The following is a 19,012-nucleotide window of genomic DNA, read 5'->3' on the forward strand; positions in this document are numbered from 1 at the left end:
CATATCACCTTTGATGACGCTCATTTTATTTCCAGACAAAATTATTATCAGAGCTGCTGTTATGGAAAATCAGATTACAAGTAATATGAAATCACCAGCACTTTGATCGGTCGTTAAAAAAATTGAGTGCAGGGAAACGAAACACAATGAAAGTGATTATCACGAAATTAAAATCAGAACTCAAAACACAAAACAAAACGAAACGGCTTATCAGTGTGAGACTGCTGGCACAAACACAAGCGCTCGTTTCTCAGTCCTGGGGAATGAAAGCTGAGAAAATATGACAATTTTCTCCCCAGTCTGTTTGGAACAGCTAACGAGAGCACCGGGTTCCTGGCAGAGGCTCGGAAATGCATTAGCCTTGAAAGCTGAGCGCGTTATCAATAAAAGTGATCGAAGGTAGCGAACAAGCCGTCACCAAGAGCAACACGATGGTACTGCTGAGAGAGACACTGAGAATCCTGCTTTATAAATCTCACACATAAGGCCTTCCTGACTTTCTTCCTGATATCGAAAAAATGAGCGAGCCATGTGCATAATGAGATGTGAGGAACATCTGGTAGCTGGTAGCCGTGATACTCTGCAGCGATCAGGGGGCCAATTACACACCGGAAGCAGCAGATGTACTGTCATAAATCCAAGCTCAGACGAGGAGAACGTCTCTGCCTGGATGTTTTGAGGAAACAAGAGCTAATGAGTGTGAGGTAAAGCTGATTGTACTGGCTAACAGCTTAAGCAGATTGTTCTGTAGCAAACAACAAAAAAAACATCTTATTAATAAATATATAATCTTAATACACAAATTAATACAATATTTTCTTATTAAACAAATTTATTACACATAAATGATCCAGATCTTTTGTTTGCAACCTTGAGGAAATACATACAGAGTATAAACATAGCCAAAGATTTCACACATGCTAACATTTTGGCTTTTAGCAGTGTACACTAGCATTACATGTAAGCCTGTGCTAAAATAGGCTGAGTCATAGATTTCGCTTGATATACGTTAGCAGTATGTCATACAGTACAACAGCTATTACCCTGAGGGGGTCTTAAACTCATTTGCTAGCTCAGCAAGCAATGACATATGCTAGCAAATATGCTAGTTCTGTCAGGTCTAGCCAGATTTTATTTTTTTTTTGACAGAAACGAAATATCTTAGTATGTGACAGAATATTTAGGCTTAAGATTTATTTAGAGACATTCCTTTTGGAAGAGGAGGGCATCTTATACGCTAGAAAGGAAATAAGTTAACATTGTGCTAGCTATCTAGCTAGCAATGTCAACTAGAATGAACAATGCAGATGATAGTAATAACTGTTTAAAAATCCAGTTTGTTAATGTCAGCTAGTTCTCTGTGAAAGCTAGGGAGGGTGAAGGCTAGCATGTGCTTCCTTTAAGCTGTGAAGCTAACTATACACACTTTTCCTGTTGCTAGTACAAGCTAGTTGTAGCATCTGCAGGGTCAAGCCAGAGTCATTCTGCTGCATGAAGTGTTTAATGGTAAGTCAGCTATTGACCAGGAGGTGGTGAGTTCAGCTACCAAGACTACCAGAAAGCCTCTGTTGTGCCCTTGAGCAAGACCATTAACTCTCAACTGCTCAGCTCTGCACTGGTAATTAAGAAATCGTGGGAAAGCCCAGGCTTTTATAAACCCAGGAAGAGCCTTAACTGCATCAATAAGTCTCGGCTGAAGCAAGAGAAATGGTGTTGTCCGCTAAGATAACGGAGAAAATCGCCTCAAATCTCATTAACAGCCTGGCTGGAAATCCATCAGACAGTCCAGAAAGAAATACTGAGAAATGGAGACAGCCTACAGAGAATCGGCCTGGCGGACCCCATGGTCTGTGACCTCTGGCTAAATGCTAAGTCAATAGTTGAAACCACATGCCACGGCTCATGGTTCCCCAGCAACCATCTCCCTCCAACTTCTTCCTGCACCATAATAAGAGGATTTCACCGTAATTGCAGCTACAGAAGACAAAACCTGACCCATTTTTGTTCCATTTTAGAGATGGGCTTTGAGTTCTTGCTGCAGAAAATGAAGACATCTCAAAAATATGATATACACGATATTGCCAAAAGTTTTGGGGCACCTGCCTTTACATGCACATGAATGTAATATGGAGTTGGCCCGCCCTTTGCAGCTATAACCACTTCAACTCTTTTGGGAAGGCTTTCCACAAGGTTTAGGAGTCTGTTTATGGGAATTTTTGACCACTCTACTAGGAGGGCATTTGTGAGGACAGGCACTGATGTTGGATGAGAAGGCCTGGCTCACAGTCTTTGCTCTGATTTATCCCAAAGGTTTTTTAATCGGGTTGAGGTCAGGACTCTTTGCTGGCCAGTCAAGTTCCTCCACACCAAACTCACTCATCCATGTCTTTATGGACCTTGCTTTATGCACTGGTGTGCAGTCATGTAGGAACAGGAAGGGGTCATCCCCAAACCGTTCCCACAAAGTTGGGAGCATAAAACTGTCCAAAAATCTGAAGCATTAAGAGTTCCTTTTACTGAAATTAAGGGGCCGAGCCCAGCATCTGAATTCAATGATTTAGTTGTAGCTACAACAGTACGGTATACATAATAACGTTCCAAAACCTATGGCCAGATGTTATGTATTCCACGATATTTGCTGTAACATTCCAGACTGGTGTCATTTCAAGATTTCATTAGACAACGTACCCTAGACTTACGTCACATAGTATCACGTGGGACCAGATAATTTTTTCCAAGTCATAGATCAGGGTATCACATCGATTCTCAATGCCATATTCATACTTTTAACAGCATTCCACTGACAAAACATTACTAGATGTAGGAATTGACTTAACAACACCTATATAAATAAAGAAGCAGACAGAACCATGAAATAGATTCCTGAACTTAATTAAAATACCCTGCATTATTAATCATTCAACCCTGAGCTGGAGAATTAAAAGAGCAAACAGTCACTCCACAGATTAAATATGGAAATTCATTTCAACGTGACACGCACAAGTATGGCTGTGCTTATTAGATATTTCAATAAGTGAGAAACTCAGAACCTCCTCCTACATACTCTTATGCAACTGGTACAGATTGGTAACTGGTACAGTCAATAGTTGGACTGCCATTTTGTTACCAAGGCTCAGTAATTAAATATTTGTGATACACACCGCTGTATTCTGAACTTACTCTAGACCTTTTGTCTTATCAGAATGTGAGATGGTAAACATGAATACATAGATAAATACAAAAGCAGTGCAACTGATCAATGATAAATGAAAGGCAGCTGAAGAAATCGATGCTTCAGAACAACACAGCATAACACAAGATTGGAAAGAGACTCCTCCTTTAAATGACTTCAGAGCAGGAAGAGTCCAGTGGTGTAAACCTGTCAGAGTTTGTTTCAAAAGCAAAACACACTTTCATGTGGGTTTTAATAGGAATCCGTAAAAATTCCATGAAACAACAGAAGGTTGTACTCATATAACAGGTTCATAGTTGATCCCCCAAGAGGAAAATGCAAGAATTTGTGTTGGGTCCAAAATATCTCAGAGAAGACATTGGTTTATTCCGCTTCGGATGTTTCTGATATATAAAGAAATGTAAGTATAAAAAACGTTCTAAAGACAAAGATAGGAGTCTGTCTGATCAAAAGGTTCAAGGTTTAGCCTTGACCTACAAGTATATCAGACTGGTACATCATATCAGCAGACATTATCTCACATAAGTCACTCTAACCTGACATCACCACCATTTCTGGAGCAAGCATGTTTATCCAACCGAAACAAGCCATACACTACTGATTAAACCATAACGACATCAAAGAGTAACATAACTGGCTTTACTCCACAGTTTTGTCTTGGTAATGTCAGGAAAGTGAGGAAACGACCGTTTTAAAATATGTGATCGTAATACGTTTTGGAGATCTTCCAAAGAGAATGAGAAACGAATAAAAAGTATATGTCCTTCTTTAAAAAATCTGACTGTGTGATTCTGCTTCACCCCATCATTGATCCTATACTAGCACGACCTGTTTGGATTTATTACTTTCCTATTGAATAATATTGATTAGAATTGATTGGGATTTCAGGCACAAGTAAAGCCATTTCTTTGCTATACTATAACTTGCATGGCTTTTTGTTCTGATACGCCCTGGATCCGGACACAAACCTGACTTTATTAATCAAGCAGCTCAAAGAATCCTTGCCGTTTAGCATTGTGGATGACCTTTCCTATTTATCCTACGCCCTCCATACCCACCTGCCGTCTGGCAAAAAGTACCCAAGCATCCAAGCCAATCCTGACAGACTCTTTATCAGATACTTCCCGGAGGCAGTTCGACTCCTTACCACCTGTCCTAACTGATGAAATAAGATCTAAAGCCCTCCTATCCACCTGCGCCATCTCTGGCAGCAGAAATGTACTGGTCAATAAGATCTCATGCCAATATTCTCCTTAATATGCTGCTATATTGTCTGGAGGCATGATATTTTGTCCTAGTAAATTAGTTGCCAGAAAATTGGACCACACTAAAAACACCACACTTGGCTCGATTTCTCAACTGACCAACTTCAAAAACTCGAAATCTCAAGTTCAAACGAACATTTTTCTCTCTGCTTTTGTGTCCATGCCCCTAATTACTGCCCAAAAATGAAAACCCAAGCACAATGAAACAAGGATAATTCATGCACGAGCTGAGGGCAAGGTCAGACAAACCATCAACATGGAAAGCTAATTAGCTGGAGACATGTGTTGCTGGGAGGCTGAGGCTGCAAAATGCGCAGTAATTGACCGAACCAAAGTCCTTCGCGCCGTTCCAACATTCTCCCTCCCTCTCGCTCCATCACCACTTCCCCTCTAGGGAATCCCTGTCGCTATCATAAAAGCTGTTCCAACACTTGATTAGCCAAGCTCAAGCATTGCTTAGATGTGCCCTTGGAAGGCTGAGGAATGGAGTCAACATTGCAGTAGATTTCCGGTGCAGGATTCACCTACAAGGCATCGAGATCTGACAGTTCCTGTATCAAAAATACCAAAATATGGTGGATGATGGATTGGGGAAAGAGTAGGTTTCAATTCAGTCAAGAACTCCACCATTGTCTGACAGCCTGTTAACATGCTAGCAAGCCAATAGTAAGTGCTTGTGGAACTATGATTTCTAATTATTTCATTAGTTCAGGTTACTGTGTGGAGTTTCGCAATTTTCTCCCTTGGGTCCTCACAGGATTCTTCCCAGCTCTCAATTACATGGTGATAGGTGGTTTGAATATGCTAAATATGCTAGATTACCTCTAGCTGTGAATGAGTGTGTGAATGTATGTTAGCAGGATGTCTTGCAATGGACACTTGTGATAGACACCCAGTGTTCCTAGGATAGACTCTGAAATCTCAATGAGTGAATGAATGAATGAATGAATGAATAGATGGATCGATGGATGGATGGATGTCACCTCGAGAATACAATCCTGCTTGAATAGTGCTTGGCACAGATAAAATTAATCAGGAATTTAATCTCTCGATAAAGCCAACAATCTTCCAAGAGGTGAAACCAAAGTGTTCAAGGCCTTTCACTCAACTGGTCTTGGTATGTATCCTTATCAGTTCCAATAACCTTCACTTTCCTTCATGAGATTACCCAATAAAAAAAACAAATTGGCAGAAAAATCCAATTTACACAACGTTCCTTTTCATTCAGAGGTGGTCGATCAGTCAAATATGTTTGCTACCGGAAGCTGAACAAGAGGGTACAAAGTTCCCTTGCTTGTTAGCTACATCAGTGTAAAGAAGCAAATTTCAAACCTCAAACACTTCTCAGCATTTCGGGTGCTGAGAAAATATTTAAACATTAGTTTGGTTTACCAAAAATTAGTTTTGTATTGGTCTTTGTAGCCCTCTAGTATTTGAGTCAACACGGACAACAGGCTTATAAATCAGATTCCGTAATAAGAAGGCTGTGTAATTCGTAGAAAACTCTCAGGAAAGATGATATCAGTAAAATGGTGTCATTAACCTTCATCATTTTTTTTGTTCGAGTTTTGTGAAGAGCATTTTAATCTTAAATAATCTAGCAGAGACATGCGAAACCTCCAGTTTTTCTAATGCCGTATTCATTCCATTAAGATCTCCCATTACAGCAGGCCTGCGGTGATTATCAAAACGGGAAGTTAATGAAGCAATCTTTTCTTCCTCTGACCGTGAACAACCCTGCCACCAATTATATCCGTAGCACAGAAGGAGGAGGGGAGGGGATGACTACTCCGAGTCCTTGTCTGCCCTGGATCTTTATACACTATAAAGCTCATCTCTACCACAAATGCCACAGTTAGATGTGAGCAATTAGTGCTGAAACGAGCGCTTAAGAGGGAAATATTTGCTCTATCCAAGGCCAAGAACCTATCCTATTACTGCCAGTCTCTCAAGGACGCAGATGGTGAAATAGAATTTTCAGTGTCGGTTCAAAATAAATGCAATCAGCCCCCGGTGGATGCCAGGGTTTGGGGGGTTTTGGATAATTCTATTTTGCAAAGTAGCATGATAAAACCTCTTTTGGTGTTTTGATTATTCTTGTAATCTGTTTTCCATGCGTATCAGTGTGCTGGGGGCGGAGGGAGAAGGGAGGAGGAAGGGAAAGGGGGGGGGGGGCTCCTTTGAGGAAAAGAAGGTCTCTGATTCAGTTAAATTTGCCTGCAGCAGTGAGAACCGTCAGCCGACCTCTTGCTCTGGGCCACTTATGCATAATGCATCACCGATCGTTAGTTTAATAACCGGGCTTCGCATACGGTGCATTGAGTAACTCAACTCCTGAAATATGAAACAACAAAACATGGCCGTGATGAAAAGTGAATTTTGAGAACCATTACTCACACACGGTGACGTGAGAAGCTTCGGCGCTTCGTCTCCTTCGGGGCGAGCGGCATTTATATGCTGAGAACCGGGATTCATCACTGGTGCAGTTTACCCTGATGCTGATGCACGGATGGTTGCAAAAATAAACCTGCAAGCCGTATGTATTGATCAACCGTACCTCAGGGGAAACCGAGAGCATCTAATGCGGAATGGATTCTCATGAACGCTTTTGACTTAGTGTCACGTCCCGAGATCCATCTGTTTGCTTTTTACCCACAAAACACTGAAGGATTCACAATTTATACCACAGCAGTTTCAAGAACAGAAACTCCGGCAGTTGTTCTGGCTGGGAGGCCAATCACGGGTTTATATGAACACGCTCGTTCTAATACATTAAATGTTTTTACTGTAATAACGTACACAGGGATTTGTAGGATGGAGAAGGTTATGTAACACCTATATGGAAAGAGTCTCCAGTGTCAGCACTGTAATAATCAGTCACTAATGTCTTCCGACATGGGTCTTCAAAATGGAGTGCTTTACAGTAACGTTCCAAGGAAAAAAAAGATGGCTCCTGATGGAACAACAGTGTGTAGTTATTATAACCTAAGTGAACATCGCTCCAACAAAACGCTAAAAAACGTCTTTTTCATTCACTATGCTGCAATGATTAAGTGAAGTTGGATTCCGATGAGCAAAGAATTTCTCTCTAGGTGTTGACATATGGGACAAAAACAAATAAGACAAGAACTGTCTACTTCCTGTGTCTAGAAATTGCGCTAGAGTTTGCTTTGCCCAATGTACAATTAAACCAAGCAAAATTTTGGTGCTTGGACCCCTAAAATAATGAACGAGATTTGAATCATATGCAAAATGGCAAAGGGATTTCGATTTATGTATTAAGTGTGTTGTTTATTGAAACACAGTCATATTTAATTATGTGTCAATATACTGTTTAATAGTGTGAGAATAAAACTAGATTGCACACGGCCTTAAATCCCGCCATTTTCCATTGGTTGATTCTAAAAGAAAAAAAAACCTTTTCATGTCTCCTCTCATCTTGTGTTTGTCTGAATCGTGAGCTAATAGATTTCTCTGCAGTGCCTTGGCTCAGAGAAGGGCTCTGAAATACTGATCCTGAACGTCCCCCCCAACCCCACCCCGCTGAGACCCCCATGCACTTCTCCTCCCTCTTATGAATATGGATATGCTCCCTGCTGCAGTTAATAGCCAGGATGTGAAAAATGGATTAGATTCATGGCCTCCGGCTGATTCCCGCAGGACTCTGGCGCTAATCAACGACGTGAAGCTTCACTGGGGGGAAAAATGGGGGGGGGGGGTGGCGTTTCTATCAGACAGCTCAGAGAAAAAGACGGGCGACGGCAGAAACGATCCCGTTCAGAGGGGGAAAAAAAGGAGATATACACAAAGCACTAATAATCTGAATTCAATTCAACTGTCTGATATTGTGCCTTGTAATGTGTTATTTCTTGTCTTAAATGCTAACCGGTTGCAAAGCAGCTTAGCATTGACAATGTAATGTAATGTAATGTAATAAAAGAGCTTTTCTTTTTTTCCACAGTCGATCTGAAAAAGCACCTCTTGTCTCCTCGCTGAAATCCTTTTAATGATGGTACAGCACATGCACACACACACACACACACACACACACACTATCAGTGCCTGCAGTAACATATCATTACAGCAGCTACATCGGGTGTGTGAGCGCTACATCGATTTAGAAATGCTGTAATGTATTGAGGAGGTGAGAGCACTTTCTTAATATTTGAGAGCAAAAAAAATCCCAGATTTGTCAGATTCCACTGTTTAAAGAGTGAGATCTGATGGATTCGCTTCAAGAATGTGGCTGTTGATCGGCTTATTTTCCTTTTTATCTGTGTGTCTCTCTCTCTCTCTCTCATATATATATATATATATATATTATATATACACATACACACACACACACACAGATACATAGACATCTCTACAGAGAGACACAAAGTGAGATATTGCATAAATCATAGACCTTATTGAGAAAACATTCACATCCCTTCCTCATTAATTATCCATCGGCACCATTGAGGAGTTTCTTAATAAGGCATTAAATTGGCCAGGAATGAACACACACACACACACACACACACACACACACCTGGAAAATCCTGTAACTTTTTTCCCCCCCGGGTTCCTGTTACTATGACGACCAATTTTTGTCATAAAAAGTCATAACCTCCAACAGTTTTAGATTACACAGCACCCAATTACAGAGATTTATATATTTAATCAGGGAAACGATTATGTAGCGGCAGCCTACTGGGATGCTAAAAGTAAAAAGTGATCGAATGAAATCATCTGATACCAGAAAAGTGTGATCCTTTTTTTTTTTTGGAGGTGATAGAAACCAGAATAGAAGAAGCTCAACATGATCTAAAGACTCAGCTTTGTCTTAATAAGATACAACATATTGCCAAAGGTTTTGGGACACCCCTCCAAATCACTGAATTCAGGGGTTGGGCTCGGCCCCTTCGTTCCAGTGAAAGGAACTCTTAGGGCTTCAGCTTCATACCAAGACATTTTGGACAATTTTGTGGGAACAGTTTGGGGATGACCCCTTCCTGTTCCAACATGACTGCACAAAGCAAGGTCCATAAAGACATGGATGAGTGAGTTTGGTGTGGAGGAACTTGACTGGCCTGCACCTCAACCTGATAGAACACCTTTGGGATGAATTAGAGTGGAGACTGCGAACCTGGCCTTCTGGTCCAACATCATCATTGCCTGACCTCACAAATGCGTTCTAGAGGAATGGTCAAAAATTCCCATAAACACACTCCTAAACCTCGTGGAAAGCCTTCCCAGAAGAGTTGGAAGCTGTCTCCAATCCGAAAGGTGTTCTATCAGGACAAATAAAAACATTTATGAATTAAACTTTAATTACAAATGAAAGCGACTTATTCACACTGGATTATATTATGATTAAACCGGTGCAAAATTAACCTAATTGTTGCTAGGCAACTTGGAAACATGGCTAGCCAACAAGATGCTAGCTAGCGACTGAAACTAGCACATAGGAATTACTTTAAATGTTTGTTTTTTTTACAGACAGTGTAAACACACAGCGATGATGGAAATGAGACAGATCTATAGTTTATATCAACATTTTCCTCAGATCTGGTGTTATTTTTTCACAACGGAGCCTTTTCCTAGTTGCAATTACGCTGTAAATTTGCGCGAGTTTAGCATCTCTGCTGAGCCTTTGGTCATGTTGAAAAATGCTCCAAAAAATTTAACCTCAGAAACGGTGAATATTTCAGCAGTGAGCCGTTCCAGTGCGCTCACGTCATCTACGCGATCAACACACGACCCCGTGCGAGTGCGCTAACAAATTCGATTTTTCAGTACGTTCCATTCATTTCCTTCCATAATGGGTTTCCGAATGTGGCTATTACTCAAACCATATAAACCCGAGTGATAATCAATGACGGTGTCAGTGTGTGTTATTCGTTTTCTAAAAGCCTGATCGTTTCACGCAGAGACTCATGGGAGTCAGAGTTTTGTAGCAGCACATGTGGCCTGTCCGTCTGAACAACAAGCAGCTAATCAGGACACAATAACCAAATACTGACATCCTGTGTGAGTTTCTCTCTCTCCCTCTCCCTCTCTCTCTCCATGTGTCCTTCTTTATCCTGCCATTCTTCTTTGTCTCTGGGACTCTCTCTAACTCTCCTTCACTGTCTCTCTTTCTCCATTTCTTCCCCTCTCTCTTTCTCTCTCCCCATCTGTCCCTCTTCATCAGTCTCTCTCTCTCTCTCTCTGTCCTTCACTGCCCCCCTCTCTTTCTGTCTCCGTCTGTCCTTCTTCATCAGTCTCTCTCTCTCTCTATCCTTCACTGCCCCCCTCTCTTTCTCTGTCTCCGTCTGTCCTTCTTCATCAGTCTCTCTCTCCATCTGTCCTTTTTCCCTGTCATTTTTCTCAGTCTCTGTGACTCTCTCTCTCTTTCACTGTCTCTCCTCCTTTCTTCATTTCTTTCCCTCTCTGTCTTTCTCTCTCTCTTTCCGTCTGTCCTTCTTCAACAGTCTCTCTCTCTCTCTGTCTGTCCTTCTTTTTTCTGTCATTTTTTTCAGTCTCTATGACACTCTCTTTCACTGTCTCTTCTCCTTTCTTCCCCTCTCTGTCTTTCTCTCTCTCTCTCCATCTGTCCCTCTTCATCAGTTTCTCTCTCTCTATCCTTCACTGCCCCCCCCCTCTTTCTCTGTCTGTCCTTCTTCATCAGTCTCTCTCTCCATCTGTCCTTTTTTTCCTGTCATTTTTCTCAGTCTCTGTGACTCTCTCTCTTTCACTGTCTCTCCTCCTATCTTCATTTCTTTCCCTCTGTCTCTCTCTCTCTCTTTCCATCTGTCCTTCTTCAACAGTCTCCCTCGGTCTCTGATTCTCTCTCTCTTTGTCTGTCCTCCTTTTTTCTGTCATTTTTCTCAGTCTCTGTGACACTCTCTTTCTTTCACTGTCTCTTCTCCTTTCTTCCCCTCTCTGTCTTTCTCTCTCTCTTACTCTCTCTCCATCTGTCCTTCCTCATCAGTCTTTCTCTCTCTCTCTGTTTGTCCTTCTTTTTGTCATTTTTCTCAGTCTCTGTGACTCTCTCTCTCTCACTGTCTCTCCTCCTTTCATTTCTTTCCCTCTCTGTCTTTCTCTCTCTCTCCGTCTGTCCTTCTTCATCAGTGTCTCTCTCTCTCTGATTCTCTCTCTCTTTGTCTGTCCTTCTTTTTTCTGTCATTTTTTTCAGTCTCTATGACACTCTCTTTCACTGTCTTTTCTCCGTTCTTCATTTCTTCCCCTCTCTGTCTCTGTCTCTCTCTCTTTCTCTCTCCATCTGTCCTTCATCAGTCTCTCTCTCTCTCTGTCTGTCCTTCTTTTTCTGTCATTTTTCTCAGTCTCTGTGACTCTCTCTTTCACGGTCTCTCTTTCTCTCTCCATTTCTTCCAATTCTCTCTCTCTCTTTCTCTCTCTATCAGTGTTTCATTTTGTCTCTCTCTCTCTCTGTCTTTTTCAGTTTGTCCGAGTATCTGTCTGTACATCACTTTGTCTCTCTCTCTCAGTCTCTTTCTATCAGTCTTCCTATTCCCAGTGTTTCTTACTCTTCTCTCTCTCTCTCTCTTTCCCCCTTGTCTTACCCACTCCCCTGTTTTGCTCTCATTTGTCTTTCACAGCATTTCTCTCTCTATGTATCTGTCTCTGTCAATTTCTCTGTGTATATCTCTGTCTCTCTTCCTCTCCTTTCCTTTCTGTAAAATTCTTATCAGAGTTGATAGCAACTGTCACTGTTTTTGCGCTTCTCTGATCTTGCTTGATCCGTGTGTGTGTGTGTGTGTGTCTCCTATGCTTCTCCCCTCTCGCTATCTCTCCATCCTCTTTTCATTTCTTTCCTCCTCTTTCATCTCTTTGTCGAGTCTCTTGTTCTTTAGTCCTGGAAGTTGATAAGACGTGCAGAACTCTACGAACTAATTTACAAACACGGTCTTTCACGTGAATAACACGTTTTCCATCTGTCTCGCTGTCTTTCAGGAGAAGCAACGTGTTGAGTTAAAGATCAGAGCGTACCTGCAGTTGGGCGGGGGGTCCAAAGTGATCTCGGCTAGCTCCTTCTGAATCCTGCAAGGCAACAACAAGACGCGTTAGGGGCCGTGTTCGATCTGATCCCGGAGACAGTAACACATTTAAAATGTACGATTCAATTTACATTGTAATACATTCAACACGTTTAACTAGCGTATAGATTTACACGGCCGACTGCTCTGCAACCGAATGAACATCTGAGAGGAAGCCCGAATGAGCTGTCAGGATATCTGCAGGCTGGAGAGAGCTTTTACCGTCTGATTTAAAACACCACTCCCGGGTGACTGAGGTATACAGAGTTCATCTGCGCTGCTGCAGAACCGCATCGCTTCTTCTGGCGTTAACTCAAGCGGCTTATTAACGTCTTCATAAAGTCTAAATCATTTTAAAAGACTGTTTGTATAAAATCGCATTCGTTCCATTGGGGAAAAAGGACAGAGGTTGTTTGTAATTCGGTCCTGTTCACTTGAGGTGAAGGTCAGAACTTGAAAAACTTCTTTGACCACTTCCTTGCATTTGCAGGTTTTTAGAAGCCAATGACACGCTAATCTTGACTGAACGATGCAAACTGTGACAGCGACGATAACTTACATTAAACCAACCCTCGACCCCGAATGACTGAACCATGCAGATTTGAATGAACCTATGCCTTTGGTCATTTTTTACTATACCTCCTTTTCACGTGTGTGTACGTGAAGTGGCGGGGGGTGTGGGGGATGTCGGCTATTTGGAAAAGTAACCCCTGTTCGTGAAAATAACCGATGTAAGAACTATATGTAATGCCTCTGGTGTCCTGTCTGTTCAGTTCTTTGTTATTTCTTTCCTCCTCTTCGTATTTCAGAATAGAAATAGAAGTTGAAATAAATAAATAAATAAATAAATAAATCAATCAAAACAACCCTTGTCCCATTAACGGACAGTTTCTCGCCGGATTCACGCATCACACCTTTGGTCTATGTTGGTATCGCTGATGGAAAGAAAAAAATTATGTAACGAAGAATATAGACTAAAACGAATGGCGGAGAGGTGTGAAACGACTCAACATGAAACCTAGAACGTTCCATTTTATTTTAACCGGGTTGTGTTAGCTATAACGATTCCAGCTAGTTCCATCTCTTTTTTTTTTTTTTTTTGTTTACTTTTGTTTAAAGTTACATGATAAAAGAATACATCCAGACAAACCTTCTCCGTCTGAAAGACTTTACACCAAAACCAACAAGCAATGACGTCACACGATGTCGAATTACTGGATGTTATGTTACGACCGTTTTGACTGCCCCTCAGGTTGACCTGACCTTAACAAATTTGTAATCGAGGCAAAACAACAAACAAAAATTTTTCTGAGGCTACAATTTATTCACCACAGAAGCTACAGCTAATAAGAAGCAGCTTTTCTCTCCTCTGATTCTTGGCCTTTGTTATCTTTATTAAAATCAATGCCAAGCGTAATAACATGATATTTTTTGCCACATTTTTTTCTTTTTTTTAAGCTGTATGATGTCTTGTAATCGGCGCTCGGTTTACAGAATTGCATTGACAGCTTCATTACCTAGCGAAGCCTCGTAGCCTGCGTTTAACATAATGATTTCAAAGCTTTTCAAAGCCAGTAAATCAGTGCTCGTGACGGACGAGTCCTACTGCGTATGTTAAAAAAGAAAAGCCTCAGCGGGTTCACAAAGGATCGAGTGATGGGGGAAAATGTGCTTTCATGAAATCGCACAAAGGAAAAGATACTGTAATGAGAGAAAACAGGGAAGTGTATAGAGCTGTAAACTCGTGTGTTGTCAGAAAATGTAAATATATAGCGACGGTTGTTGTTGATCTTTCGGCTGCTCCCTACGCGTGAGGGGTCGCCACAGCGGACCAATTGATCCGCACAACAACTTGGCACAGGTTTTACGCCGGATGCCCTTCCTGACGCAACCCTCCCCCATTTTATCCGGGCTTGGGACCGGCACTGCATCCAGTGGCTGGGGTTTAGGCACTAGCTGGGAATCGAACCCGCGAGAAACCTACCACTGAGCCACCAGTGCCCTAAATATATAGCAACGGTGTTGGTGTAAAACAAATAATTTTGTTATATCAAATCATGCATGGAGATTTTAGTACAGAACAGCCAATTCACTGTGTATAATATTTTAATTCCTAATATCACTGCAAATTGAATTATATTTCAAAAGTAGCCTCACTTTTTACCCCCTTTCGTCTTTCCCCAGAGGCTAAAAAATGGAATTTTGCCCCTGTTTGGTTGTGTCCATGTTGAGCATTGAATGTCTTCGTCATGTCCCACACCACGGTGATGGTTAAGATGAAACTAGACACCCAAGGTTTTAAGACTTTGTAGAGTTAACTAGTGGAAATATATTCATAGAAAAAAAAATCGTTGTTTTCTCGCACATATGTTTGTATCTTCAAAGTAAACGGTGAAATCAAACCGATTCCTGCTCTCCGAGATGCCTCCAAGTGCTTGTTCATAAGCATCGGAAATTTGTTATGGTCAACCAGTAAAATTCAGTGTAAGGTTATCCAACAGAGGGGGGAAAAAACACATATCTAAAACTCACTGAAAGCCAACAGAGTCCTGATTCGTTTTCTACCAGACTTGCGGCGATTAAATAATTCATTTGTTTACACTGATTGAAAATGTCCCATAAGTCGATTCCCATTCTGCCGGCAGAACAGAACGCCAGTGTAGCGGTTAAAAGGAATAAGCACTATGCAATTTAATAAGTAATGCCGTTAGCACCGGTAAAAAAAACTTCTCCTCCACCAGCAGTTCTTCTTGTTAGTAATTTGTAAGGCGGAAATTCTCTTAAAATATACTTCAAACAGGATGGAAGCTATTAAAGAAAAAAACCCCTTTCAGACATGTGACCTTGCTGTGACCTTGAACCATTTCCAAAATCGAACCACCTTCTGGTTACACCTAGCCTTTTAAATAAATCCTACAAAACACATTCAAAACACTGGTTCTCGAAACAGACCGCTCTAACGAGGACCCGAAAGACGTCGGTCTTACCCTCAGGGTCGGCTGAGATGAGAGCGAGGTCGCGGGAGATTTTTTTTTCTTACAAAGCGTTATTTATGTGGTTCTACGCACATGAAATTGATTTATGAAGCATTTTAAACTAATCGTTTCAGCCGTCAGATTATGATTCGACTTCCATTAGCTTTCATTCAATTAGGAGTTCGGCTGAAGATGCCGTTATACACAGTGGCACCGCGTCCAATATGTTGTTAATCAAAGTGGCCTTCACGTCACACACTGGCAGCGTGCAGAGAGGATATTTAACCCTTTTTACCAGCCTTTATCGGACATTTTCAGTGCAATCACTGTAATCAAATGTGTCGCTTTCGAGTCTGATATAAAATAAAATGTGTTTTTTCCCTCTTACACAGAATTTTACTAGTTAAAGATCAAATCTGAGCTGCTTAAGCTGTGAATAAGCACTCGGAGCATCTCAGAGAGCAGAAATGGGTTCGATAACCCCATTTACTTTGAAGATAGAAACATTTGTGTGGGATCTTTTCTATGAATATATCACCTCTAGTAGGCTAGATGAAAAACAGAAATACTTACGAAACACTACGAATTCTTAAAGCCCCGTGTGTCTAGTTTCATATGAGCTTCATATTAACCACCGCTGTGGAGTGTGGCATGACAAAGACCCTCAACGCTGATCATGGGCACAACGAAACAGGAGCAAATTCCATTTTTCAGCCTCGAGTGATTTATTTATATATATGTATTTTGTGTGGCACATCCTGTGTGTAGTCTACTGTAACTGCAGATGCTCTAGCAATCCAAGCTGAGTGAAAGTTCTTCCTGAGACTACTTAGCTAACACTGATATAGTTACAAGCTGATGTCGAGAACAAGAATGTTGTCTTCTCCTGAACCAGAAAGTGAAATCTGTTCTTCGAATCAGGATTACAAAAAACACAACAAAGCTAACCGTTTGGCGCTGGTGGACAGCTTAGCCGCCGTTTTGCTTGAGATTTTGGTCTCTTTCTTCTTGGGTTGTGCCGGCTCGCGCTCCTGCTCCGGAGGAGCCGTCTCTCTCTGCTCGAGGTCCGAGCTCCCGCCGCTCGTGCTGGGGCTGTCGTCTGCTCTCTGCACCTCGCCGGACATCCTGGCCCTGAAACAGAGCGACACCTTGAGTCGCAATCTGTGTCTCCAGTCCCTGGTCACGAGACTCGTTTACCTCAACTTCAGAAACAGATCAGTTAATTGAGTGATATTTTGAAGATTGAAATCATTAAGCAAGCAGTAAAACACCTAGGAGGTGGGCTTTTATAGAGAAATAATCAACAATTGGGTGGTGTGGTGAGGCTGGACGTGATAAACTTTTATCCGTTTATAGTTACGTTATAATGTTGGGTAATGTCCATGACGTGATGTAGTTCCTGTTATCACACAGTAATTACCAATCACATTAAACAATCAGTAATAAACAATCGTTTATTACTCATTGTTTATTACCCAGTCATTTTCCAGAGAAAACACAACCCCTTAGAGAAAACTTCACAATATCAACCCACATCTTTTTAAATCTATTTGTGCTGAGTGTTTCGAATCTATTTTGCTCACCACTCTTTCCCAATAACCGGATGTCCTGAAGTGTTTTATTCCTCTAATACCATACACTCTCATTTCCCACCATTTATGAACAAACGCTGCATGTTTTTATTCATTTATAGATACAGTTAATGTTGTGGAACATCTGCAGGGTCATTCAGCGTGTCCGTTCAGACTCAGAGTTGTTGCTGCGTGTCTTCTTGTGAGCTTAAAGCAAACTATGTAAAGTATTTTGTCGATGAAATTTTTTTCCCCACTCGCCTTAAACACGAAATATTTTGTCCGGTTTTAAAAAAAAATCTTATCTAGAAAGCAGATTACTAAATGATTATATATCTGCAGAAGTATTATATGTTATTTGGCAGATATAAAGACGAACACTTCCAGAGTCCTATAAGGAAATAATGTCTTTATAGGCTTGAGTTTGTAAAGAAATTAGATAGACAGATAGATACTTTATTCATCCCAAAGGGAAATTCACACACACACGGTGATTACAATCACATGGGGTGACCTGTTAAGTTTTTTACACTTTTCGTGTCTTATCGCTTACGTTATTGCAGTAATAAAGAGTTGTTATCTTTCTCTCTCTCTCTAATGAGAACAAAACTGAAGTAAAAGCATAAAATCTCTTCCCATGAGGCAAAAACATACAGACTATCACTGGAGACTCTTTCTGAACATCTCCTTATAGAAAACTGCACCACATCACATTATTTGCAACCCATTTATTGGTCATATTAGATTACGGTGAGTAAGAAGTTTGTATAAAACCGATGATTTATCAGCGCTCAGCAGCGCTGTCACACGAATATATTTAAAACCTCTAGAGCCGTGATGCACTTCACACTTTCTTTGTCGTTAAACAGGTCGGCTTCAACGCCTAGGGGGGCTTAAAGTTAAGTGCCATTCATCTGTCTGCACTTCCACTCCTTTTGACTCAGCCCTTAACAATCGGATTAAATGGAATTTTTCTCTATTAATAGTTGATTTCGTAGATAACGGGCGTCGGTGACATTTTACAGCGAGCTCTGCCTGAACGTCGGGTGATTTATTTCCTCTTCAGCGCCCTGGGCTCGTTGAATTCTTTACACGCTGACTCATTAATGCGAATCCCGCAGTGATTTCTGCGCAAGAGATCATGTTGTGACTATGAGGAGAAGTTTTCCATCTGTTATTTATGGAACGGCCGTGACCCCGGGCCGTGATCGGCTCGCTTTAAGGAGGTTTTCGAAACGGAAACAAGGCGAGGACTGGAGAGAAAATAAAGACCGGTGTGGGAAACCTTTAAAGAATATGGAGAGGGAGAGGAAATGAGACTGAATCAAAAGGAATCATTAACTGAATGCCACAGTTTTTTCCACAAGCCAAGGCTATCAAAAGCTATGTTTCTATATGTTTTGCTATAGCATACAATGCTGTCTATTTTCATATCAATCATCTCTCTCAATTAATTAACGGATTATAAAGTCCAGCTACTGCTCTGATAACATCTGGAGTCGGTCCAGTTGTGCTGGTTTGTTGTAGGTGAGGCACTAAATTTATGTGTAATTATAGCAATTTTCCAGTCAGAAACATTTTGAGATATTGTGTATCAACAAACAATTTATCTGATCTGCGTTCATTTTTCCAAATGAAAAATATCTGCAAAAAAATAAAAAATAAATTAAAAAAAATAGCCGTTTCTATTTTTACCGGCAAATATATATAAAAAGACGAGGGAAAAAATTACGCAATCTTCTGGCACTCGTGGGAAATGAACCCACATCTCATCTTTTCCTTTCAGTGCAAAACTACTGAATTGCAAAGATTGGCTTCTGCATTATTTGTAAAGGATACATAGACAAATAAATCAATCAATCAATCAATCAATCTATTGGAATGTTTTTGTTCTAAAGCTGATTTTTTTTTTAAAGAAAAAGTAGGAAAATCTGCAGTTCAAAGTTCATGAATACACAAAAATTACAAGAATTTAGATCCAATT

General features: G+C 40.9%; 1 protein-coding gene across 1 annotated transcript in view; it reads right to left on the reverse strand.

Moving 5' to 3' along the window:
• The window catches only part of ube2e2 (ubiquitin-conjugating enzyme E2E 2), a 29,057-nt gene that overhangs the window by 6,890 nt on the left and 3,155 nt on the right, over nucleotides 1–19,012 (reverse strand). The window contains exons 2-3 of the mRNA XM_058376797.1: nucleotides 16,406–16,588; nucleotides 12,436–12,486 (exon numbers count right to left, since the gene is read on the reverse strand). Of these exons, the coding sequence (XP_058232780.1) occupies nucleotides 12,436–12,486; nucleotides 16,406–16,581 (227 nt within the window). The 5' untranslated portion in view covers nucleotides 16,582–16,588. The remainder of the gene's footprint in view (nucleotides 1–12,435; nucleotides 12,487–16,405; nucleotides 16,589–19,012) is intronic.

Source organism: Hemibagrus wyckioides, linkage group LG23 (assembly GCF_019097595.1).
Source record: "Hemibagrus wyckioides isolate EC202008001 linkage group LG23, SWU_Hwy_1.0, whole genome shotgun sequence".
NCBI classification, from domain to species: Eukaryota; Metazoa; Chordata; class Actinopteri; order Siluriformes; family Bagridae; genus Hemibagrus; species Hemibagrus wyckioides.